Source organism: Siniperca chuatsi, linkage group LG24 (genome assembly GCF_020085105.1).
Source record: "Siniperca chuatsi isolate FFG_IHB_CAS linkage group LG24, ASM2008510v1, whole genome shotgun sequence".
Classification (NCBI taxonomy): domain Eukaryota; kingdom Metazoa; phylum Chordata; class Actinopteri; order Centrarchiformes; family Sinipercidae; genus Siniperca; species Siniperca chuatsi.
In genome coordinates, this window is record NC_058065.1 from 8726899 (window position 1) to 8749884 (window position 22986).

Consider the following 22986-nt stretch of genomic DNA (forward strand, 5'->3'; position numbering starts at 1 on the left):
AAGTGGTGTATGCCAGTAAAACATGAGTCGCACACAGCAGCAGAATATCATAATAATCAGTGGCATATGTCAATAAGAATCTGTATATGCCTGTGAGAAGGGGTATCTGCCAGTGGAACATGACTTACCATTTTGTACTATTGGCTTAAGTGCCATAAGCCAGTAGACCAGCAGCGGCACATCACTCAGAATCAGCGTATGCCACAAAACAGGAGTGACATACCATCAGCTGGTTTCCATCTCGGCGCTGCTGGACTCCTCTGTTGTATGATCCTTGCTTCCAAGATTACAGGTACACACTAAAATGAAGTGCTCTTGGCACAAAGTCACGTGAATTGTTAGAGAAAGTGGTAGGTTGCTTATTTACACAATGCTCACCAGGCGGAGTGGAGGTGTTGCGATCTCCACCGTAAAGCACCAGCATCTTTTAGATGTAATAATTATACAGGAATCCAATAAGCATTGAGTGCAGAAATTATATAAAGTTACGAGAAAACCATAGAGAATATATAACTAAATATCAATCCAATTTGATTACATCGATCATATTATATCATGTCATGTATCATGCCATCATATGACACAATATCATACACACCTGCTTTTGTAGAGTCTGATGGCAGTGGACATAAATGAACATCTGAAGTGTATTTAGATGTGATGAGCTGGTGGCTGAATGAGCTCAGTTCATCATCAGTTCATCTACGTTGGGATTGGTGTACGTTAGCTCTGGTCTTGTCCCTCGTCTTCCTCTCTGCCACTGCCTTCACACTGTCCACCTTCAGCTTGACCAAAGAGATGCCTTCTTCACCAACCTGAACGAGTCTGCTGGCATTGCATGACATCACATCCCACGTTACATTTTTGTATATTTTTTCAACCTCATGTCTGTCAGATCTTTTGATGTAACAGCAAACACGGGCAAGTTTCTTTGTTGCCGCTGTTTCAACACTTTGAGGTATAGAGAAGCTGCAAGCACTTGTTTTGGCACTGAGAATTAACTAAGTAATAGAAATAAGTATACTGAAAGCATAATAGAATTAAATATTTTGCACTTTTTCAATTACAGAGGGATTTTTCAAGAGATGCTGAAAGCATTTACCTTGGCACAGGTAGAGACAGGGGTGGCAATAACACATAAACGATTCAAACAGATTAGAGTATGTTTCGTGGTTTCAATAGGTGGAGGAGATGCGTCGGGATTTTGAGGAGAAGCTGCGGGCGTTCAGCCAGGCTCAGGCCCAGTTTGAGGCGGATAAACGGCGAGCGCTGGAAGAGCTGAGGGCCACCCACCGCCAAGAGGTGGAGGAACTTCTCAACAACCAGCAGAACCAGAGCGCCACCTCCACCGAAGACCAGGAGAAACTGGCTGAGCTCCATAGACAAGAGGTGGGCTAAGAGTGAGAAAGGAAGGAAGATAGATGTGTTTTGGAAGGCCAAAGTTTTTGGATTGAAGCATGTGATCTTAGGCTTTTGTGGAGAGATTATACAGCAAGTTACTTGATGGGGTAATTGCTGTTTTGGAGGTGTATTAAGGGCATGAAAAAAATAGGCTTGTTGTTGTTGGTGCAGTTGGCTTATGAGTATAATATAAACCTGTAGTGGTAATAATCTGGCCATGGACCTTTGTTGCATGTCATCTCCTTCTTTTATTCCCATTTTTCCTTTCTTCTCAACTGTTAACTATCCAATATAACAGATTTACCAACAACTAATCTTTTAAAAAACAGATAAGATGGTAAATGTGCACATGCAGTTGGCAGTTTCATTCCATAAATCTCTGAATATATTTTGGCAGCTTTGAGTCACTATGACCAACATTCAAATCTAAAAGACTTGCTCTTTATTTATCCGTCTCACTGTGTAGGTGGAGGCATTGATGGAGAGGGTGGAGGAGCTAACGAAGGATAAGGTCCGTCTGGTGGAGGAGTATGAGGCCAAGCTGGGCAAAGCTCAGGAGTATTATGAGAGGGAGCTGGAGGCCATGAGGAGAACACACCAGCTCACCACTGAGAACCTGCTGGCCTGGAAAAGAACCGAAGTAAAACAACAACACAGACACGCAAAACAAGAAAATATGCCTCAAATAGCTTTTCTTGAATACTAACATGTCTCTGATGAATGAATGCTGCAGCAGAACAAGCTGAAAAAACATCTGACATATTATCACCTTAAAAAGTTGCTATGGCAAAGGTGTTATCAAACAGTTGCCTGTTTTCACATTCAGTAGAAACAGAGCAACATTAGCCTTCATTTGGAGTCGTGTTTGTCTCCACCTGATGGATGTAAGTCCAATATTCACTCCCCTTTTAGCTCTGTTTTGGTCTCTACCAACTCCTGAGGGAAATATCTGGCTCTTTAGCTGCTAAATGCTCCACTATGTCCACCAGCTAGTTGCTAACTGTCTGCCGTTTGGTGAAGGACAGGTAGCGTCCATTTGGTTTATCAGAGCTTTTTCAGAGCTAACTGCCTGGTGCAGGGGATGGTTTTTGCTGCCATATTTAACGTCTTCATGTCTGCGAGTGAACGATGTGATTCTCTGCTCATGTGAAGGTTGAGCTTCGTAAAGAGTTCCAGGCTCAGGAAGCAGCGCTGCAGCGCTCGCTGTCCAAGCTGAGGAGTGAGGTTCAGAAAGCACAGGAGGAGGCCAGAGAGAACCGAGACAAGACCAACAGACTGCAGACATCGCTGGCCAACGCAGAGGGAACTATCAAGGTGTGTGTGTATTGATGGGCACATAGATGAACGGGTGGTTGAACATGCACTTCTGTTCATACTCATTCATTTGGACCAAAATAAGAACACCAAACGTGTGACACTTGATTTGTTCGTAACCACATGAAAATAGTGCTAAGCCATGTAACAACTGCTACTTATACGAACTACCCATTTCTTCTTGTATTTTCAGTATTCCCAACAAAGCACAAATAGTATGATAGTCTTCTTTTGGTCAAATTTGGGTAGAAAAGTGGGCTAAATTGGATGAAAAACAGTTGCAGAAAATAAAGACAAAAGTAAAAGCCTCGGGGCGAAAACGGTTTTCAAGAATCTCAGAGTGGTGGGAAACCTAATGTGGTGTGCACTGATCCTGCAGGCAAATCTATATAGTGTGAATAGCTGAATAGGTTTATGTGACTCTAGGCTGTGGTGGGAGAGATTTGGCTGGGTTTTAAAATACCAAATGTTGGATTGCTGTGGCGTTATTATGAGTACATCTGTGTGTTTCTGTGTGTGCTGCAGAATCTGCACAAGCAGCTGGAAGAAGCCATCCAGGACGGAGAGATCTGGGTGATGCAACTGAAGGACACGGAGTATGAACTAGATGGCAGCAGGGAACGAGTTCAACAACAGGCAACTGAAATCCTCCATAAAGCCAGTAAGATGTTTCTTCTTCTACCTGTTGTCATTCACTCCTATAATATACAGTGCTGTGCACAGATGTTTTACACATCTGTTAAAGGGAAGTCAGGAAGTGGGGATTATTCTCATATTTGATAACATTTTAGTCACCACCTCATCGTAGAGATTTGGGAAACATAGTCTCGGGTAAGAACAATGTCAATTGGGGCAAGAATCATCCTACAGCTTTCTACAAATTTTACATTTTACAGTCCCCTGGAAATTCCCGTAGCTGTTGTAGCAAACTGCACAGCATAGCGGACCCACTCCCAGGTCAGTTGTCATCTGACTCACCTGTTTATGTTAGCAGGAGGTTGTTGCTCACTTTTGATTTAGCTTGTGTACATCCTAGAGAAGGTGTAGCAAATGCGAGAATATGTGTTTGTCTTCAAGTTGTCATTTACTGCCAAGAGAAACTCCATCTGTGGCTAATTGCAAATTGACCCAAACACGAGTTTCAAGAAACACCATGTATGCAGTGACAGTTTTCATGGGGATAACTACCTACACCTGGGACCAGATACCTTAAAACTGTGTGGATTCACCACTGAAATGACTAAAGATCAGATTTACACATAGACATGGTTCTGTTTTATCAATCTCACTCATTGTGAATCATTCAAGAGCCTGATTTCCACTCCAGTAGTTAGTCATAAATAGATGTAGACACGCACTTAATTACCTAATTGCATATCAGTGCTTCTGTCTGCTCCACCAGTCTTTAGAAGAAGCGCAGTTTCATGGATTGTGTTGCAACAGCGAGGGCCAGACAACAACGCCAGAGCAGCATTTATAGCGCCCATATAGTTCATTTATCACATGCACCTGCAAACCATCATCGGCAGTGATATCCCAATCATCATCAAAAAAGGTAATTAATGATTTAGTTTATTTAGACTTTACAACTGCACTTCACATGAAAGGACACTATGAAAAGAAAGTGAATGCAGGAGAATAAAATGATGCTTTCATATTGATCACACAAGCCTTTGATAGGCGTTTTACAGATTACTGTAAACAGCCTAAACAAACTGTGCTTTATTATTAGATTCCGTCTCTCATCTTATTTTTCATTTCCGCCTCATCATATCACACTCAGATCACTCTAGAAATGTACATACTGGTCTGAAGTTCTGTCAGTTTTTTATAAATACTAATTTATGTGTGGGAAATGGTGTATGCATGGATTTGTGAATACATGCTTTATATGTGGCCCTAGGTCGGATTAAATACGCAAAAACATATTTACCTGGAATCTACATCAGTTTCTGGAGCCGGGAGCTATACAGCTAACAGCTACAGGAATTTGATGAATAGTCATAATAAACACACATATTGTTTTCAGTCTAGTGTTATCCCATACTGTAGGACAGTCTATAGAGCAAGCTCTGTAGACACATTGCCCTTCACCCCTTCTGCTTAACTGCATCTACATGGAGCCCTTTTGCCACGAATTATCAAATAAGAGCCCCATCAAAAAAAAAAAAAGCCTCATGTAAACTGGCTTGTTTGGGAAGAATTTTGATTCCATTTCAAAGCTCTGGATTAAACATGTTATAATCCATTCAAAAGAGGAATGTTTGTCATGTAAACTCTCTTTTGACTACTTTCTCCTTTTGGAACATCTTCTCTCTTTCTGCCCACTTAATTTAAGTAAAAAATGCCCCACACTACTTTCCCTTCCTATTTACCAATCCTCTGCCAGTTTTATGTCTTTCTCAGGGGAACTTTGAAAAGAAGGCTCGCCTCCTGTTTAACAACTCCAGTTGCAGTTTAATGTATGCTGATGGAACTGTTGCCTCAGCAGTAAAGCAATAATAATGCCAAATGCTCAAATACATTTTAAAGGTTTCCTGTGGTGGCGATTTGTATTCAGTGTGTCGAACAGGTCAGAACTGTTCTGATTTCTGACTGCGATGCGTCTTTGACAGACTTGGGATTTTGATTTGACTGTTCCCAGGTCAGATTGGCTCCCTGCAGGCCACCCAGATGGCCCACGAGGCGACCATAAGGAACCTGGATCAGGAGCAGAGCCGGTTAAAGGAGAAGATCAGCAGGCTGGAGGAGGAGAGGGAGGCTCTGCTCAATCAGAGCCAGGCTGCCAACGAACAGCACAAACAACAAGTGCTCAAACTAGAACAGGTACTTTTAACCCTTCCTTAATCCCAGTCCAGGTCATGAACCAAATAAAGCCAACTATTCATCTCCTGCTTTTCTTGTCCTCAGTCTCTGCGTGAGGAGCACCAGGGTTATGAGAAGGAGCTCTCCAGGCTGAGAGCACACTATGAGGAGGAGACACTTCGCTTCAGGGAGGCGCAGGTCAGAGCGCTGGAGGAAATGGAGGAGAAACACCAGGCCATGAGGGAGGAGGCGCAGCAGGAGAAAGAGGAAGAGAAGAAACTCCTCATGACGGTAAGTTCAATGTTAGGATTTTGTGTTTCGCTTTGTTGTGCGCATGTTTACGAAATGTTGATTCTGATGATACAGGAGTGAATAGTTTGACAAAATCATCTAAACTCAAGATCCTTTTTTGTAACTTTTTCCTGCGCTTTCAACTGCATCTCATGGTCTTCATCAGTGAATGGAGTTGGTTCAGTTATCATCACACAACCTTTACAAGTGTGGAACTTTGGTCACATGACTGTTATGACAACTGAACCATCTCCGTGACAACTGAGCAAACTCCATTCACTGATGAAGACAATGAAAATCTGTTGAAAGCTCCAGAAAAAGGCTAGTAAGTGGAACTTGAGTTAATATTTTTTGTCAAATTACTGTTTCCAAGGTCAAAATTTACTTTCAGGCCCGAAAGGAAATAAAAAGTCTATAATAGATAAGTTGTGGTAGAAAAGCATTTGTCATGTAAATGACTTAGGCATGTTTTTTCGTTTCAGTGCACACACAGTCATTCCCAAGCCACCAGTTATATTTGTATTACCATCTATTAGTACAAGCTATTGCCAAGGTTTTGATGTTTTCAGACAAATATGAAACACAGGCAACAATAAATATAATAACCCCCAAATTTCCCAAAACATTGAAGCAATAATATGTAAGAAAGTAATGTTCCATGATCGCAAAGGAGCATAGAGAAGAAAAAAATCTTATATCACCTTCCTCCTTCTCAAAATAAATAACTAACATAAACAAAGATGGTCTGCCAATACTTTGAATAGCCTTATGCTCGAAGATATGTACACACAACAATGCACACACATACAGAATCAGTGACAGCCGACTAAACATTACTACAATTCATATCATTCAATTATTTGATCTCTGTACTGTACATTTTCTTAAACTGAATAATACTTGAACATTTTAAGTCATTCCCCAAAGAACTCCACAATTTGACTCCATATACTGAAATCTGGTTTAACAAATGTATGTGCATACTGAGTTTTGAAATTAAATGTCCCTCTGTGATCATCATCATTCAATCTTAACACAACCTCTGAAGATTTTCAGGTAGTATTTTGTTTTTAATTCAATTAAAATGTTCAGTTTTGTCTGTTAATATGTTCCCTGAATCCACCTTATTTATAATTCTTATTGCTCTTTTCTGTAGTATACATGGTTTGATATTAGTTGTATGCAATGTTTTGCCCCACACCACCATACAGTAACTAAAATAGAGTCAAATAAGTGAAACATTTGAAGTGCCTTATAATCCCACATGTACTGTGCTTTGGTCACAATTGCAATACTTTCAGGACATATTTGTCTTTATATAAACTATGTGAGATTTCCAAGATAGCTTATGGGTCCTTATTACACCTAAAAAGTAGACTTCAAACAGGCTTTCACTATTTTCACCACCTATAGGTGTTAAACATGATTATGAATCAGGAAAGAACATACAAGGAACATTTTTGAAGTCTAAACAATTTGGCAAGAATAACAGTGAAAAGGTTTTGGAAAGTAGACATTTTGATTAACCTTATATAGAAGTTACCAATTTTCAGATAAGAACAGTAATTACACACACAGCTCCAACTCTTGAGTGTTGCTCTCCGGGCTCTTTTGTATCTCTCTGTTCAGTGCAGCAACATGAGCAGTTAATTTCTTCCTTAGAGCAAATGGCCTCAGTCCTTTAAGAAATATGTATCTCTTAAGAAATGAGCAGCTCCCTCAACTGACTGCACACATTTAATTAGGTCAACATTAAGACTAAGACGTGAAAACAACATCACTCTCTCCCTGTTTCCCTCTGCGGCTTTCATTCTGTCCTCTGTTTTTTCCTTCCTGTTTTCCTTTTTTCCCTCCTCATTCTCTCTCCTCTGAGTTTAAAGTGGCTGCATGAAGGGAATACAAATGTCCTTGTTGCCAAAGGAGCAACAACAACAGATCAAATTACACAGGTCAAATTAATTTACCCTGATCCATTTACCAAAACAGCATTACATTACCAGCAACAAATGGTTGCAGCTCGAAGGACTCTACTCTTTTTTTACTAGTCTCTATTTATTCTGCCATTTTTCAAAAGGGGTGAGCTTACTCGCATCGAGCGGTGCTGTATGAAAGTGATCAGTTAATATCTGTTAGATGAAAGTGCTGTAGGAACAGGAATGTAGGAGTGAAATTAAACCCAAAACCACAGGGATTCACAAACTACCCAGCTAAAAAAAGAGCTAAGTACCGCGATGATGGGTTTTTTTCAAATGGATACTCCAGCAATTTAGTATTACTTCCATAAAGTTGGGGGAGAGACAAATAAAAAAAAATAATGGTCAAAATCAGTGCAGCAGAGGCCTAGATATCCTAACTATATAGTCCGTAGTGTGGGTCAAGCTTCAAAAACGATGTGTCCTACACTTCCCAATTTCAGCTACAATTACCTGCTGTTATTTCTGCAAACTTGCAGGTCCTTCTGTAATTTAAGTTCTGTCAGGAGTGGTGACGTCCTTGTATTTAAAAGTGGGTCTCTGAGTTTTTTCCAGCTGCTTTTCCTCTTGTTTTTTTTTTTTTTTCTCAGCTCATTGTGAAATTTGACGTTTGTGTGAAAATGGTGGAAGTCGAAAATGCTTTTGCTTATCTGATAGACGTATGAACCCCAACATATAGGCTTGTTTTGGAACCAGTAATAATAAGACAAAAAAATTAAAGCCATCAGGAGAGCAAGACCTCATCATTGTAAAAGCTGTTATAATATCAGCTACAGGTTTGTACTGGTATTCTCGTCTCGTCTAGTCCTGCAAAATGTCCATGTCTATTACAGACCACATCCTGTAATTCTGTAACGCCGTCCGGAACGGTGAGTTAAATTACCGAGGAGCACAGTGTATATTTTATTCCCCACCTCCCCCTGGCCTATAATGTTAAGCCCATCCAAATGGGACTTAACTCAGTATACTGGAAATAATGTAGTTCTCTGTGTGCATTCTGAACAGCATGCTGACCATTCTCTGGTGTGCTTGCTCATCTGGTTCGGTTTGTTTAGGCTGGTTTGAAAGCTGTGGTGCAGACTAAACATGTGGACTGAGAGCGATGTGTCCAGAGTTGGCTTGAAAGAAGGCCGCGACTTGAAAAAGTCTCTGGTGCAGTTATTTTGTCTTGTGAAATCAAAATGGACCAACCACAGTATTTTGTGATAGTAGATAAATGATTTTAGCATGAATTTAAAACCTAAGCTGACATTAAAGCTATCTTCTGATCATGGGGACTGTCAAGGAAGCGATCTTCTGTGTAAGCCATGTATATATTGTATATATGCAAGATCATTTGGTAACTATGGTAACACTTATGCGTCTCAGCAACATGAGCGAAGGGATTTTCCTTTTCAGTGAAAATAGGAGTAAAAACAAAGGTGTGTTGTGGATTTTGGCAGTTCCTCATTAAAAACTGAGTGAAACGTAGCGTCCACACAGTAATATGACGATACAAGACGCCTCTTTTTCATCCTGTTTCTGTGTGTTCCTCATCATTTATGACATTTATGACCAGTTGCAGAGAACATGTATAAACCCATAAGGAGCATTAAAATGCTAAATGAGTTACCCGTATGACTTGTTGTAATGTTTACAGCTCTTGGTTTGTAATAAGTCAGTGTGAAAACGAAACAGCCCATAACTAAAAGGCAACCATGCATCATTTTGTTGACGCTCACTAGATCCAACATGGTGATGGCCCTACAGAGTGGTAGTCATTATCTGATTGGTTGCAATATTGCAATATTATTATTTTGCCCTGGAATGGTAGAAGAGGAGGAGCGCTTGTTTTTCTCCTGCGTGCAGCCCTTTACAGCACATTACACCCAATTTATTCACGCTCACTTGGCTCCACCTGCATTCAGCGGACATTAAGAATGCCATTCATTCTGGAGCTTGTTGACATCCAGTCAAAATTATTTAGCTTAGAGACATGAAGGCAGTAACTCACAACACCTTGTCGCAAAAAGTGCAGACTATTTCTTTAACATTACAGCTTTTCATCTGAAATGAAGACATATTTTCTGCCTCTGAAATGATTATGCAATATTTGAGTTTTAAATAATTGTGAACTCAGTGCTCTCTCTCTGTCTCTTCCCATATTTCTCCTCTTTCATAACATTTTTTCTTTTGCCCCCCTCTTGAGCGCATAGCTTCAATGCTGTTTGAAGCTGACTGCTAATTGGTTAATTTTCATTGACATTAAATCCTGCCTCAAAGCCAAGTGAGAGCGGTGTGTGAGTATGTGGGTGTGTGTTTATAGATTCCCTGAAAGAAAGAGAGCGATGGAGAGAACAGATGGAGAGAGTGGCGAGAGAGAACTGATGAAAAAAGGATGTATTATGTAAGCCAGAGCAGTGCCATGCCTCATCATCTTTAGATTAATGTCTGTTTTTATTTGGAGCAAAATTAAAGAGGATGCAGGAAGACAGAGAGGGTGAGACAAAAAGGTAGACAGAGGTGGAGGGCGGAGAAGACAGAACTGGTCATTTTTAAAACAATTTAATTAATACTTTCAACTTTTACATCTGTCAGCAAGATATTAACGAGTTTCTAAACCGAGGCAATAAAATGTCTAATTCTACAAATTGCTTGTGCTGTATTAATTCACCACAGTCTGCTTAAGGCCAGATGAGACGGCGATAGAATAGAGGCTTTGCAGTCATAGCTCTAATCTGCCTTCAGCTGTGGATGTAGATGAATTCATCCATTCATCTAGTGAGTTTGTTTCCAGATGGAGGTAACTATGACACAGTAAACTGTCGCCTGTACTCCGTCAAACTTGAGAAGAGCTGGTTCGGTTCAGTCAGGAGTGACGTCAACGGCAACAATATGGATTGTCTTATTGAACGCAGCAACAGGTTAAGACTAGGGCTGCAATTAACAATTATTTTCATTATTGTTTAATCTGCTTAATCTGATTATTTTTTTCTCAATTAATTGTTTGGTAACATCAGAAAATTGTGAAAAATGTCCGTCACAATTTCTTAGAATCCAAGGTGACGTCGTCAAATGCATTGTTTAGTTCGACCAACAGTCTAAAACCCAAAGATGTTCAATTTGCTATAATGTAAACAAGAAAAAGCCATCAAAATGTTTGCCATTTTTGCTTGAAAAATGACTAATTGTGGCAGCTCTAGTTAAGACCACCAGTCACTCACACTAAATGGTATTCTCTCTTTTATCCCACAGGGGATACGACAGGACAACCAGAATTTGTATAAATAAACTCGAATTTCACTTTAATTTCATTATATGCCCTTTTTGACAGTTTCTATTTTGGAATATAGGTTAATGTTGTCTTCATCAATGGTTTATTTTATGGTAAATGGACTGTATTTGGGCTTCAGTAACGTGCCCAAGGACACTTTGACATGCAGGCTGGGGGAGCCGGGGATCAAACCGCCGATCTTCCTTTTAGTGGGCGACCCGCTCTACTTCTAAGCCACAGCCGCCTGGGTTTTTATTATGGGTATCTATTCTCAGTGTTTTTGGAATCAGCGTAGGTTGATTAGTAATTTCCATGTCTTTATGGATGAATAAATTGAATCTTGAACCTTGACCCTTGTCAAAGGCTGGAAGCAGTATGATATGCATCTGTGGATGTGGATTACTGGTTGGCTCCCATGTGGATACGATGCGCGGTTGATTTGTAGTTTGTTCACGTCATGTGGGAAGGCAGAGCTTGGAAAGAGTCTCATTGTTACAACTGGCATGTTTCATACCATCAGACAACTGAAGGTGGTGAATAACGATTGTAAGTTACACACTGAACCAATATGTTTCTAGTTGGAGTTGCAAATATGGATTAAACCATCTGCTATCACGTGTATATATACAATATTATTTTGCAATATTAATGTACATATATAGTGATATAGCAAACCTTCTGGAAATACAATCCAGAAACTGTATACAGATAAAATAACCAGATGGGAATCTCACTTTTTGGCTCATTCAATGAATAAAAAATCTGACATATCAACGTACATCGATGCCAAACTCCTGTAAATCCAGCATTACCATAATCAGTCCTCATTAATTCGCAACATTGTCTGCAATGATCAAATACAACTATTCAAGGGACAGCTACTGCAGCATGGACAGAATGGTAAAATCCATGGCTTCACTGTATATATCATCATACTTAGCAGCCCTACTGGCATTGATCTGAGGTTGCATGAAAATCAGAGTTGGTCAGGTGGGGGTAAGAAATATTGTGCATTTACTAAATTAGCATTACTTCAGCAGATGTTAGGCATACTGTATACAGGGAAACGTTTGAAATCACAGTGAAATCAGTAGCGTTTGCAAAGAATAAACTGACTCTGAGGATACTATGGTGCTGTTTATCCAACAGTACAGTTTTACTACTACAAGGTGACCACAGTACAAACAAAGCACAATGATGCTTTTATTTCATAATGATTTGTAATTCATAAAACAAGTCCTCTATAGATATCAGTGCTAGGAATTAATAGTTAAGGGAAACCAAGAAGTAGACGAAAGAGAGGAAAATAAGAGAATTTCACGAGAGAAATTCAGAGTGGCCCAGAAAGGATTTGGTGCTATGGTTTGAAGGATTATAGAATATTGCAGCTGCTAGGCCTTCATAGTAAACATATGCACTGATAATTTGTCTTTTCAAGTATCATAATTGTAGAGTTTTTTTGTCAGTGATGGTATTTGAAAATGAAGTTTTCAGAATAAATCTCTGGTTTCATGGTTGATCCCATGGGTGTCCTCTATGTCTGATCTTTTCTCATTGTCCTTCCTCTTCTTCTTACCCATCTTTTCATCCTCTTTCATTCTTTCCTTTGTCTTTCTCTTCCTTCTCCTCTCCAGAAAATGAGTCAGGAGTTTGAGATTAAGCGTCTGTCACTGGAGGAGCAGCGAGACCGCCTTCAGCAGCAACTTGACAACTTGAAAGAGGAGCTCTCGGCCAAGCTCAATATGGCCAATCAGGAGGTACGAAACGTTAAGTCAACTCTACTTAGAGTCCTAAAATGTAACCAATCTGTCTGAAGATGACATGATAACCCTCTGTTGATCTCCTCAGGTGTCCCACCTCCAGGAGTTGGTGAGGGAGGGGGAGCAGAACCTGGGTTCAGCTCAGACACAGATCAGCTGTCTGAAGGAAACTCAGGAGAAACTCAAGATAGAACTAGACGCAACTAGATCCCGGGTCCGAGAAACCAGCAACCTGCTAACTGACCTACAGGTGAGGAAAATACTGAGGATAAAACCAAGAGGATTTAGAGTTTAGGAGAACCTCAAAATAGGGAAATGCTTTATTTCATTCATAATTTCCTAATATTTTCCTGGTACGTTTTCTGGAAATAGCAGCGTAATTTGTTACTAATTATCGGGAAGACAGGACTGCAGTAACCCAAGGAAATATTCATCCATTATTTATTTATTGTTGTAAACTTTATTCTGCATATAGGTTGAGCTGTATGCTTGCCTGTAGACAAATTTCACATTTTTGCATATTGAGCTTTAAAGACTATCTAGGTTAGGGCTAACAATTAACTGGAATTAATTAATTGGAAGTGTACCAATTGAACACTGTACTTTTACTTCTGCTCGACCACCATGTTCTGTTTTATAGTATAAAGAGTCAAGGTCTAGCCCTAAATATAACGAGTCTGAGAAACTAGTAATCTGCTGAGTCACTGACATGCAAGGACACTAAGAACTGTGCAGCATAAAAGTGGATTTTACAGTGAGACTTTTCCGTTGAGTCACAGCGGCTGCCTTTTTTACCAGCAGTCATTGATTTGCTTCATCATTTAGCAGGTCAATGTGACAGTAAGTCTATCAGCCACTCAGTCTGATGTCAACTGGTCAGCCAATCAAACAAACCTCAATTCATGGAGTTTGCTGATGGTTTTGCAAAAAATCAAAGTATAACTAGTTCCTCCGAAGTTTCGGCGAAACAAAGAGAGAGTGAAAAGGAAGGAAGGAGAGATGGGAGAGGGGAAGAACATTTGAAACCAGGAAATGAGATTTAATTGAGAAGTAAGTGCAGTACTGAAGGCCAGCTGTGAGATAATGATGATGAGGCGATTATGAGTTGAGTGGTCCTGTGTTTGAAAAGAGCCCTGCTGGTATGAGAGAGACAGGAAGAGTGTGTGTATAAGAGAGAAAGGGAAATAGACTGGTTGGTTGTTTTTTATTAATAATATTATTATCAATGTTATTAATAATAAGGATCATGTTGGCAGTAGAAAATTCACTGCAAAATAATAAATGGAAACAGCAAAAGAGGTTAAAATGTAAATAAGCAAATCAAGCAAATGAATTGAACTTAGCACAGTCAACAACACTAACATGCACAAAGATGAAGTTTAATATGAATAAGTGAAAAAGCCACAGCTGGTGGAAATCAATGAATAAAAAATAGCAGAAAAAGGAGTGATAAAAGAGAAAGAGGACAGAGAGGCTGAATGAGGAGGGATAATTAGATGAAACTGCCGAGTGGTGCTCTTTGCTTTCCCACCAGAGCCCGGGTTCTATAAAAAGAGAGGATTTGGACTGTTAAAAATGGCAAGCCTAGAATTGTATCTTGTATTCACACTGAGCTCATTGCAGGACCGACACAAGCACTGAGCCAGCCGAGCCCTGCTTCACAGTGAATTTACCAGCTATTGTTTAGCAGGGTATGAACCCTTGAGTAGCTTATTACTTTTATAAAAGGGCAGTAAACTTTTGTCAATTTATAGTATAGTATAGTTTATCTGACAGCTGTAGTATCTAGTTATTTTTCAGATTCAAATTTTATATAAATAAGCATATGATAAGGTTACAAAATACAATGCATTGTTAAAGGTTAAGCCAGTGGTTTTTGGTTTGTGACAAAAACAAACATTCCTGGACGAATGAGGGACTACACCGTGTTTGTGACAAAAAAGCAATGTCTAGTTGGAACCTCGGGTCACGTTTCAGATGTCCATGAGTTAGCCGTTCCACCAAAGAGTGATTTCCCCTCTGAACTTCTCTGATGGGTTTATTTAAATAACTTTTCAAGGGGTAAAACTCTCCAATATTTCACACAAAAAAGCAAAGATTAGAGAAAAGTCCAAAATATGAATACGAATTTGTGTCGCAGAACTTGTGACCCTTTGGAGGGGCCTGATCCCTAGGTTGGGAACCACAGGACTAAACTACTAAACTGTATATAAAATTAAAACTAGCTCCACCTCGAGCACCTAGAACAGTAAAATGCCCCTTATGCATGCTACAACTACTTACAATCTAATAATGTCATATTTAATAATACATCAATCACAGGTGCCATTTTTCTGCAGGAGTACTTTTACTTTTGATACTTTAGGAACATTTTACTGATAATACAGTAATTTTACATTGCTGTATTGATACTTTTTCCACCACTAGTATTAAGGAAGGAGTTGCTAAAATGCTGGGTGAGTGTGTCTGTACGGCTTTAGGCTCTTACATATTATTGGTTGAACATGCCAATCCAAACTGAAGGCTGAAACTACGGCAAATAAAGCTGTTTTATGATGCGTCATATTGTCTGACTGCCCTGCAGATTTTCTGACTTCAAAAATATAACTTGTTGTTTACATGACTCAGTCATGATATTATGATCAAATTGCATTATAGTGAAATGTGACTCATCTCCACTTAGTGTTTCTTCTTTTTTGTCTCCAATGCCGATGAGACCATTAGTCACCTTATCTGAGAAATCCAGCCCAGCGTGGGCCAAACTTGGCTTACTGAAGCATCTCCATCACTATAAATATCCAAGCCCCCAGATAACCTATGCAACATCCCTAAAACAGCATTAAAACAATGAAGAATGGCCATAGAGAGTCAAAGACAGTAGTTATAGTATAAGTTGGCAATATGGATCAAATTCAGTTTTATATCACCATATCAGTATATATCGTAGGAATGGATGCAATGATGAGAGATGGGAATATCTGCTACATCCGTACCAGAGATCTCCAAATTATTTGCGCCCCGGTGATGACCAATATCGCAGATTCATTGAAATGGAAAATGTCTTCTTTAACATAATTTCTCTGATCCTAAACAGTTGAGTCTGGATTTAACCACTCAAGCACTTTGCCTGGAAGCTGAACAGAAGAGCTTTTAGGTCTTTTAATGAGCTCATCAACAGAAAAACCCCGGAGCCTCTTCAGCAGCTGGGAATAGCTGACCTGGTGAAGTTAGTTTCTGCCTTGGAACCAGCACATTATAAATGCCCTGTAGCTGTGGCATTATAAATAGATGTGGAGGTGGGCATCATGAGTCATCTGACTTCAGCTATTGAAATGCTGCATCTGGTCAGAGATAGCAGTTAGAGAAGATTTTCTTACTTTTAGTAGCTTTACATTGTTGTTGTTATTGTCATTGTTATTGTTATCAAAGCTATGTCATCTGATCACAGTTTATGGCTGTATCTCGATAACAAATGGTGACTGTGACTGTACCGTAATGTGCGGGCCTACTTCCTTCCCTCACTGTCATTTGCTGTGTAATTGAAAAAAACATGAAGTAAGGAAGGTTGTTATCCTGAGATAAGGACACATTTAAGTCCTGATCACAAAAAACAATGTGTGATATTTTGAGATAACAAGAATAGAATCCTGGGATAACAACCTTAAAAAAAGTAAACGCGAGCACAATATTATCTTGACAAAAAATAGGCAAGCTTTAAGATCATAACTTCTATCAGCTCGGCCATCCGACAACAAGTTCGGATGAAGCATACTGGCGCCTTAAAGGGGTCGAGAAGGCAAAGTCCAAACAGGCAGGAAAGGATGAAAAACAAGGCAGACAGGATAACTAAACAAAAAGACTGGAACACATCGGATGGGATGGCACAATAGAACATTAGTATTAGGGCTAAAATCTGTGCACCTGTTTGTGTTTGTAGGAGGAGATAGAGACCCAGAGACAGCAGCATGATGCCCGAGTAATGTCCATCAGAACAGAAGAGAAACAGAAGATGGACAAGATGGCAGATGACCTGGACCAGAAATGGAGAGATGCACTGCGGTAAAAAAAAAAAAAAAAAAAAAGACAAAGGAAAACTCTCTCTCCTCTGTCCTCATGTGTCGTACACTCTCTGTCAGCCTGTCAGTCTCACTTTCTCTTGTTTTGTTCTTTCCATTTGTAGTCTCATTCATCGCTTTCATCTCTCGCCCCCTCTGCTTCACAATCACACTTGTTATTAGCATAACAAGTAGACATGTTTTGCCAAAGCACTGATGGATATTAATAAGAACGAATAGGAAATGAACACAATCGGAAAGTTACAGAGGCATACAATATTTACAGATATCCCTAAGCAGGACAAGATGAAGCAGAGTGGGCACACAGACACAAATGCAATAAAATATAATTTTACCAAACTCTGCCTGTCTCTCTGTAGGGAAGAGGTGCGTTTGTTGAAGGAGGAGTTGAACGAGGAGTACGAAGCAGACAAACAGGCAACACTGACTCAGCTCAACCAGCAGAAAGAACTGGAGATCATGGCAGCAAGAGAGGGCTGGCAGAGGAAGGTGGAAGACCTGCTGGAACAGGTAAAACACATGTACTAATACACATACACAGTTAGGGTGGGACCTATATTGCTTTTGTACAGAGGTGGTCATGAAGTTACCAAATGTAAGTGTAAGGCAAGTCTTTGGTCTTCATAATGAATCAAACGTAACAGCAATATATTTAGTTATTAGTATATATGAATAAATCTGGAAATATCTTCAGAATGCATTAAGAGTCACCAGAAGGCAATGAGGTCAAAAATATTAGACCTTATATTTGCAGGAATAACAAGCAGCAGATTTCAAACTGAATGTTCTTTTTTTTATTTTCAAGTTCAGAATCCCTTTTAGTTTCAGTGAAAGAGGGTTCAGCAGCAGTATCTTCATTCTCAGTAGATGCACAGACAGCTGAAGTAAGTTGGCCAATATCCTCTCTTAGAACTAAATACCATTAATATGTAGCCTGGTTCAAGACCTATTAATTGCTGCCTACATCTCAGATTTACAGCATTTCAGTAAAAATCAACCAAGCCAGATAGAGCTTTGTAGGCAGGATTAAGAATCAACTTTTTGTGCCAGAGCCAGAAAATATAGTGACAGAAAATTGAAATCACACATTTGTACTGGTTGTTTTAGGTGGAGAACTACAGAAATAGTAACTCTTAAATTGACCTTTTTCTTCGATCGACTTGACCCGCAAATTCGTAATGTTGACCGATAGGAAGCCGTTTTGACAGTGCTGACCTTCGAGGGAACAGAGAGCCACAGAGTCTAAAATGGAGGAAGCTATTTTTAGCTATGTTGCACCATATGCTTTTATTTAAACCTCCTCTGAGTATAAACTGCCTCACAGAGGAGGTATGTTTTCCAGACTGTTGAGTCTATGGTACAAATACGTCTTTTGAACGTGGTAAACTGCACAGTACAGAGGAAATAGAAGGAATCTCTGAGAGCTGTTGTGACTGACAACAGCGCAAGTATATTCCCGTCTGGCTAGCGTGTTAGCGGTTAGCTCACTAGCTACAGTAGTTTACCAACTAGCCCTGTGAGTAGTTACTATGTTTAGAGCCAAATATTTCACAAAGACACTCTGTGCCACTTCCTGTTGTGACCAGACCTTTACAGTCAGAACAACAGAGGCATTAACTCTAGGCTAGCGCTAAAATCCAGCACAGCTTGCTGTGTGTGCTAAATCATTGACATCCCACACCTGGCACTGGCAGGTGCACAGTCTGTTGTGGACATGTGGACATACAGTATCTGATTTAGAAGGTGATGCAGATATTCTTTATAATAGTGGTAATTATTTTGTGTTTACTTAAGAAATGTATTGAGGAAAAGCCTTTGAAACAGAGTTTGAACAACACCAAGGATCAATGTAGTTGAAAGCAATGTTTATCTATTTCCTGGCTTTGATAGAAATAGTGGCACCCCCAACCCTGACCTTTACACCCTAACCCACTTGGGAATCACTTTGATTGACAGCTCCACTCGATGTTAAGGCCGGGAGCAAAAATAGTGTCTGTCCGAGGAGAGATACAGCTCCATCTCACACACACTCACAGGCTTTGCTGCCTCTAACTGTGTCTGTGAATGTGATTAACAGTGATGCCATAAACAACCACTTCACCTGCTTTACAATATACATAATTCCCACAACAACAATAAATTGGCCTGAAAAGACTAAAGGATTTAACTTCTTTTTCTGTGCCATTCCTGTCTAATTTCGCCGTTCTTCGCCTGGAGCGATGCAGAATGAAATAAAAACAGCTTCTGTTTTTTTAATTAGTTTTTCCAAAAGACCATATCTCTCAGCCAAGTGATCCTCACACACATTTGTATGCTGTACATACACATACATAAGCACAGATCTGAAGAGTGTGCATGTGCGTTTGAAATTAATAGTCGATTAGATTTTCTTCTCCTTATAGCTACAATTGCTTAAGAATGTTTTTAATGGGAGTGAAAGTGGAAATTAGCAGAGCTGCTCAGGTCAGAGTTAAAGTTCTGTAGCTACAGAGGGAACCATTTGACGCTGGGCTGAAGAGCTTATACTCTTGTAGCCATCCGTGCTGAGCATACTGCCTCTGGGTAATTCAGAGCTCAGCTGAGTCACAACTGAAACCTCAAAGAGGCTCGTCCTGATTTTGCCAAGACGCCGGTGGGTGCAGATAAACATTTTCTGACAAGCTGGAGCCAGCAACCACCAATGCCAGCTTGACAGCTTTTCAGATGCCCTCACAACCCCCCCCCCCCCCACTTTGTGACAAGAGCACCTCACGGCAAAATGCGATGAAGTTAAAGGAAGGTCTGACATTGTAGGAAATCTTCCTGTTTGTTGTTTTACACAAAGTCACACAGAGAAACATTAGTTTTAGCCAAATCCCCCGATTTTTGCTTTCTCTATCAAAATTTTTTAGTTTACTGGAGAGAAATGACACCTTAGTTAGATGCGTCCTTAGTTGTGAGGCAAAGCCCATGGGTGTTGGAGAGCGATTAATCTGCAGATTTTTTTCTTGATTAATCAATTTATCGTTCGTCTACAAAATGTCTGTAAATAGTAAAAAAAAAAGCTGGAATGAGGGAATGTTTGGTATTTTTAATTTAAAAAATGCCTTAAATGATTAGTCAATTATCAAAATAGTTGCAGACTAATTTTCTATCTATCAACTAATTGATTAACCAACTAATTGTTTCAGGTCTAGCTATGACAATAAAATGTTGAGGCCTTTTATATTGGTCTAATAATTAGACTTGAAAAATAATTTCATAAAGGCTTCTTTAGTGAGCGTTATCTAAATTTGCTACATTAGCTTTGGCAACTGTTTAAATGTGAGCCACAGTACAAACTGCTGCATTTTAAACTGATCATGGCTGAAAATAAACATCAAACAATGTCACAGACCAAATACCTAAGGAGCTTACACTCCGTGTGCATATGTGCGAGTGTGTGTCTACGTCGGTGATGTCTGTGTGTGTTTCATCTCATCAAAGGGCTTTGGTGAATTGTGCTTTTTGTTCTTATTTTAGCTACATGAAAAAACAGCCCTCTGAATTTTGTGTATATGAGTGTGTGTGTGTTTTAGAGAGCATCATTAAATAAATGATTTTGTGTTTATGTGTGGTTTTATACTACACAGATCATTTAAGCATGTTATTATTGCTATATTTGTGCATACATACTGTAGATATGTGTCCAAGTTTATACCTGAGTATGTGTGTGAATGTATAGCAGTGTGTTTATATGTTATAATATACTATACTAGTATACCTTGCAGGTCCATTCTGTTTTTCTTCAGTGTTTTCGAGTTAGATTCATAGAGACAAAGAATCCCACTGGCTTTAAAGGAATATTTCGATCTGTTCATTCAATATGGGAAGTTACTGTGCCCGGCCAAGAAATAGTCCTCCACAGACCCCCCCGGAAAACCACAAATTGTCATTTTTACACTTTGGTTTTGTGCGGATTAAGCAAACGAGATATAACGTGTTAATAAGGGAGCTTTAGAAGTGCTGGTAGGCGTATTTTGTTACCTTTGGACAGAGCCTGGCTAGCTGTTTCCCTCTGTTTCCACTCTTTGTGCTAAGTTAAGCTAACCAGCTGTTGGCTCCAGCTTTACATTGAATGGACAGACATGACAGTGGTATTGATCTCCTCATCTAACTCAGCAAGAAAAAGAATATCTTGCAAAATGTTGAACTATTCCTTTAAAGGCAATATAAACATGCGACATCAGCTGAAAAAACATTTGGTTACACTTTATTTGGATAGTCCACATACAGATAGTTTGTAGAGTATTTGTAAAATTTCAACAGCTTATTAGTTGAGATTCAACTGTTTAACAATTCAACTGTTTCACAAATAAAGGTTTGGTTTAGGTTTATGCACAAAAAACATCTTGGTTAGGGTATGTTCATAAATTGTCTTTATACTCTAGTGATAATATGTTAAACATCTACAGACAAAGCAAAACAGTTGAAATGTTACAAATACTGTCAAACTCCAAGGAAGGTAAATTCCAAAATGATACATCAAGCCGTTAAAGTATTGCATAGACATTTTGTCAGTAATAAGTAGCCACATATACAGTGTATGATACAAATACAGTATTTAAGTTAATATGGCCAAAAAAAGCCCAAACAAACAAAAATATACATATATTATAATATATTATTATATATCAGAAGACCATATACTGTAGGTAACCTGCATATTTGATTTTTTATAATTTTTGACTTTCTATCTAATAATTTATATAATAATAACCTTTAATAATTTCTAAAAGAGGGAAAGGTTTTAACTCTTTGACTTTGTGCAACATTACAGCTGAAACAATTTGTCAATCAATCGATTGTCTGAATAACAGAAAATGAATATGCAACAATTCTGATAATCGAGTTTAACCATTTTTCATGCAAAAATGCCACAAATTCTCTGGATTTAGCTTCTCATATGTGAGGATTTGTTTTGTTAATTCAATGCTTTTGGGTTTTGGACTGCTGGTTGGACAACACAAGCAAGACATTTTAGGGATCAAACGATTATCGATTAATCAACAAAATATAATAATAATTATGAAAATAATCATGCATCCAGAACCAACTCTTGAATTTACTCTACTATATGCATGTATCCCTAATGACAAGACATTCTTGATTCTATATGAGTTTTCTACAAACAAATGTATTATTTTCAAATCAAATCTTTAAATTAGAATTCATTGCCCTGACAGAAAGCTGTGGACCTGGCATTGTGAGTTGTGTTATTAGAGCAAAGAATTATGGGCCAGAAATAATCCTTTCCTCCCATAAAGGAAATTCCCGGCACTGAAGTTCCTTTCATTTGCATTTGAAGAATTCCAGCAGCTCTTATCATACCTTATGCGTATACCTTATGCATACACACCTCGATGCTGATGTCGTGAACACAATATAAATATTCATGATGAGACTTTCCAGGAAAAGACAGCAGCCATTCTGGTATTTTAGACTGGTGTGAAGACAAATGGACAAAGGTATAACTATAGTGACCTGCACTGTATTGACCTACTTACAGCTCTACTGAAACACCAGCACTACTGGAGGCTCAGAGATGGGACTCTTCGAATACGATGCAGGGAGAGACTGACACTCCCCTCAGATATAACACCTCACTACACATTTTAAGCGTCAAGCAGCTGAAACTGTTCACACATGAGCCATGATTGAAAGTAACAGCTGTCAAAGTGACAACAGAGAGTCTCCTGTATGATGGATGAGTTATCAACTATATTAAAATTGTACTTGTAGAATCATTATAATACAGTAGATTCTCAAATGGCCTCAACCACACAGAGAACCAGGCTTTTATTTTGAAACAGGCTTATATTAGAGACACTTTTATAACTACATCCCCTTGTTTTTTAGTAGTAGATGTGATTTATATTAATTGATATATATTGATATTGATGTCTAAGATATTTTATTTACAAGGTTCTAGCCCCAGGCTGCTGTTTGTGTGTGTTGGTATGTGCGCATGAGAGTGTCTTTATTTAAGACTTCACGGGTTAGGCATACGCACAACAGGTTGTTTAAGATATTTCCACCTTGTTAATCTGGTGTGTCCAGTTATTTGTCTGTTCATATAAGAATTATTCATTGTT

General features: G+C 39.1%; 1 protein-coding gene across 10 annotated transcripts in view; it reads left to right on the plus strand.

Annotated features, from left to right (window-relative positions):
- LOC122872046 (protein FAM184A-like) overlaps positions 1-22986 on the plus strand; it is a 57727-nt gene that overhangs the window by 12283 nt on the left and 22458 nt on the right. For 9 of the 10 annotated variants that reach the window (XR_006377001.1, XM_044187690.1, XM_044187691.1 and 6 more), the window contains exons 5-14: positions 1183-1389; positions 1868-2041; positions 2554-2715; positions 3241-3376; positions 5360-5541; positions 5626-5811; positions 12672-12794; positions 12886-13047; positions 16735-16856; positions 17233-17383. Coding sequence is in view for 9 of the 10 variants with exons in the window: in XM_044187690.1 (XP_044043625.1) it covers positions 1183-1389; positions 1868-2041; positions 2554-2715; positions 3241-3376; positions 5360-5541; positions 5626-5811; positions 12672-12794; positions 12886-13047; positions 16735-16856; positions 17233-17383 (1605 nt within the window). In the remaining variant the exon portion in view is untranslated. The remainder of the gene's footprint in view (positions 1-1182; positions 1390-1867; positions 2042-2553; positions 2716-3240; positions 3377-5359; positions 5542-5625; positions 5812-12671; positions 12795-12885; positions 13048-16734; positions 16857-17232; positions 17384-22986) is intronic. The other variant, XM_044187697.1, reaches the window with a different exon arrangement.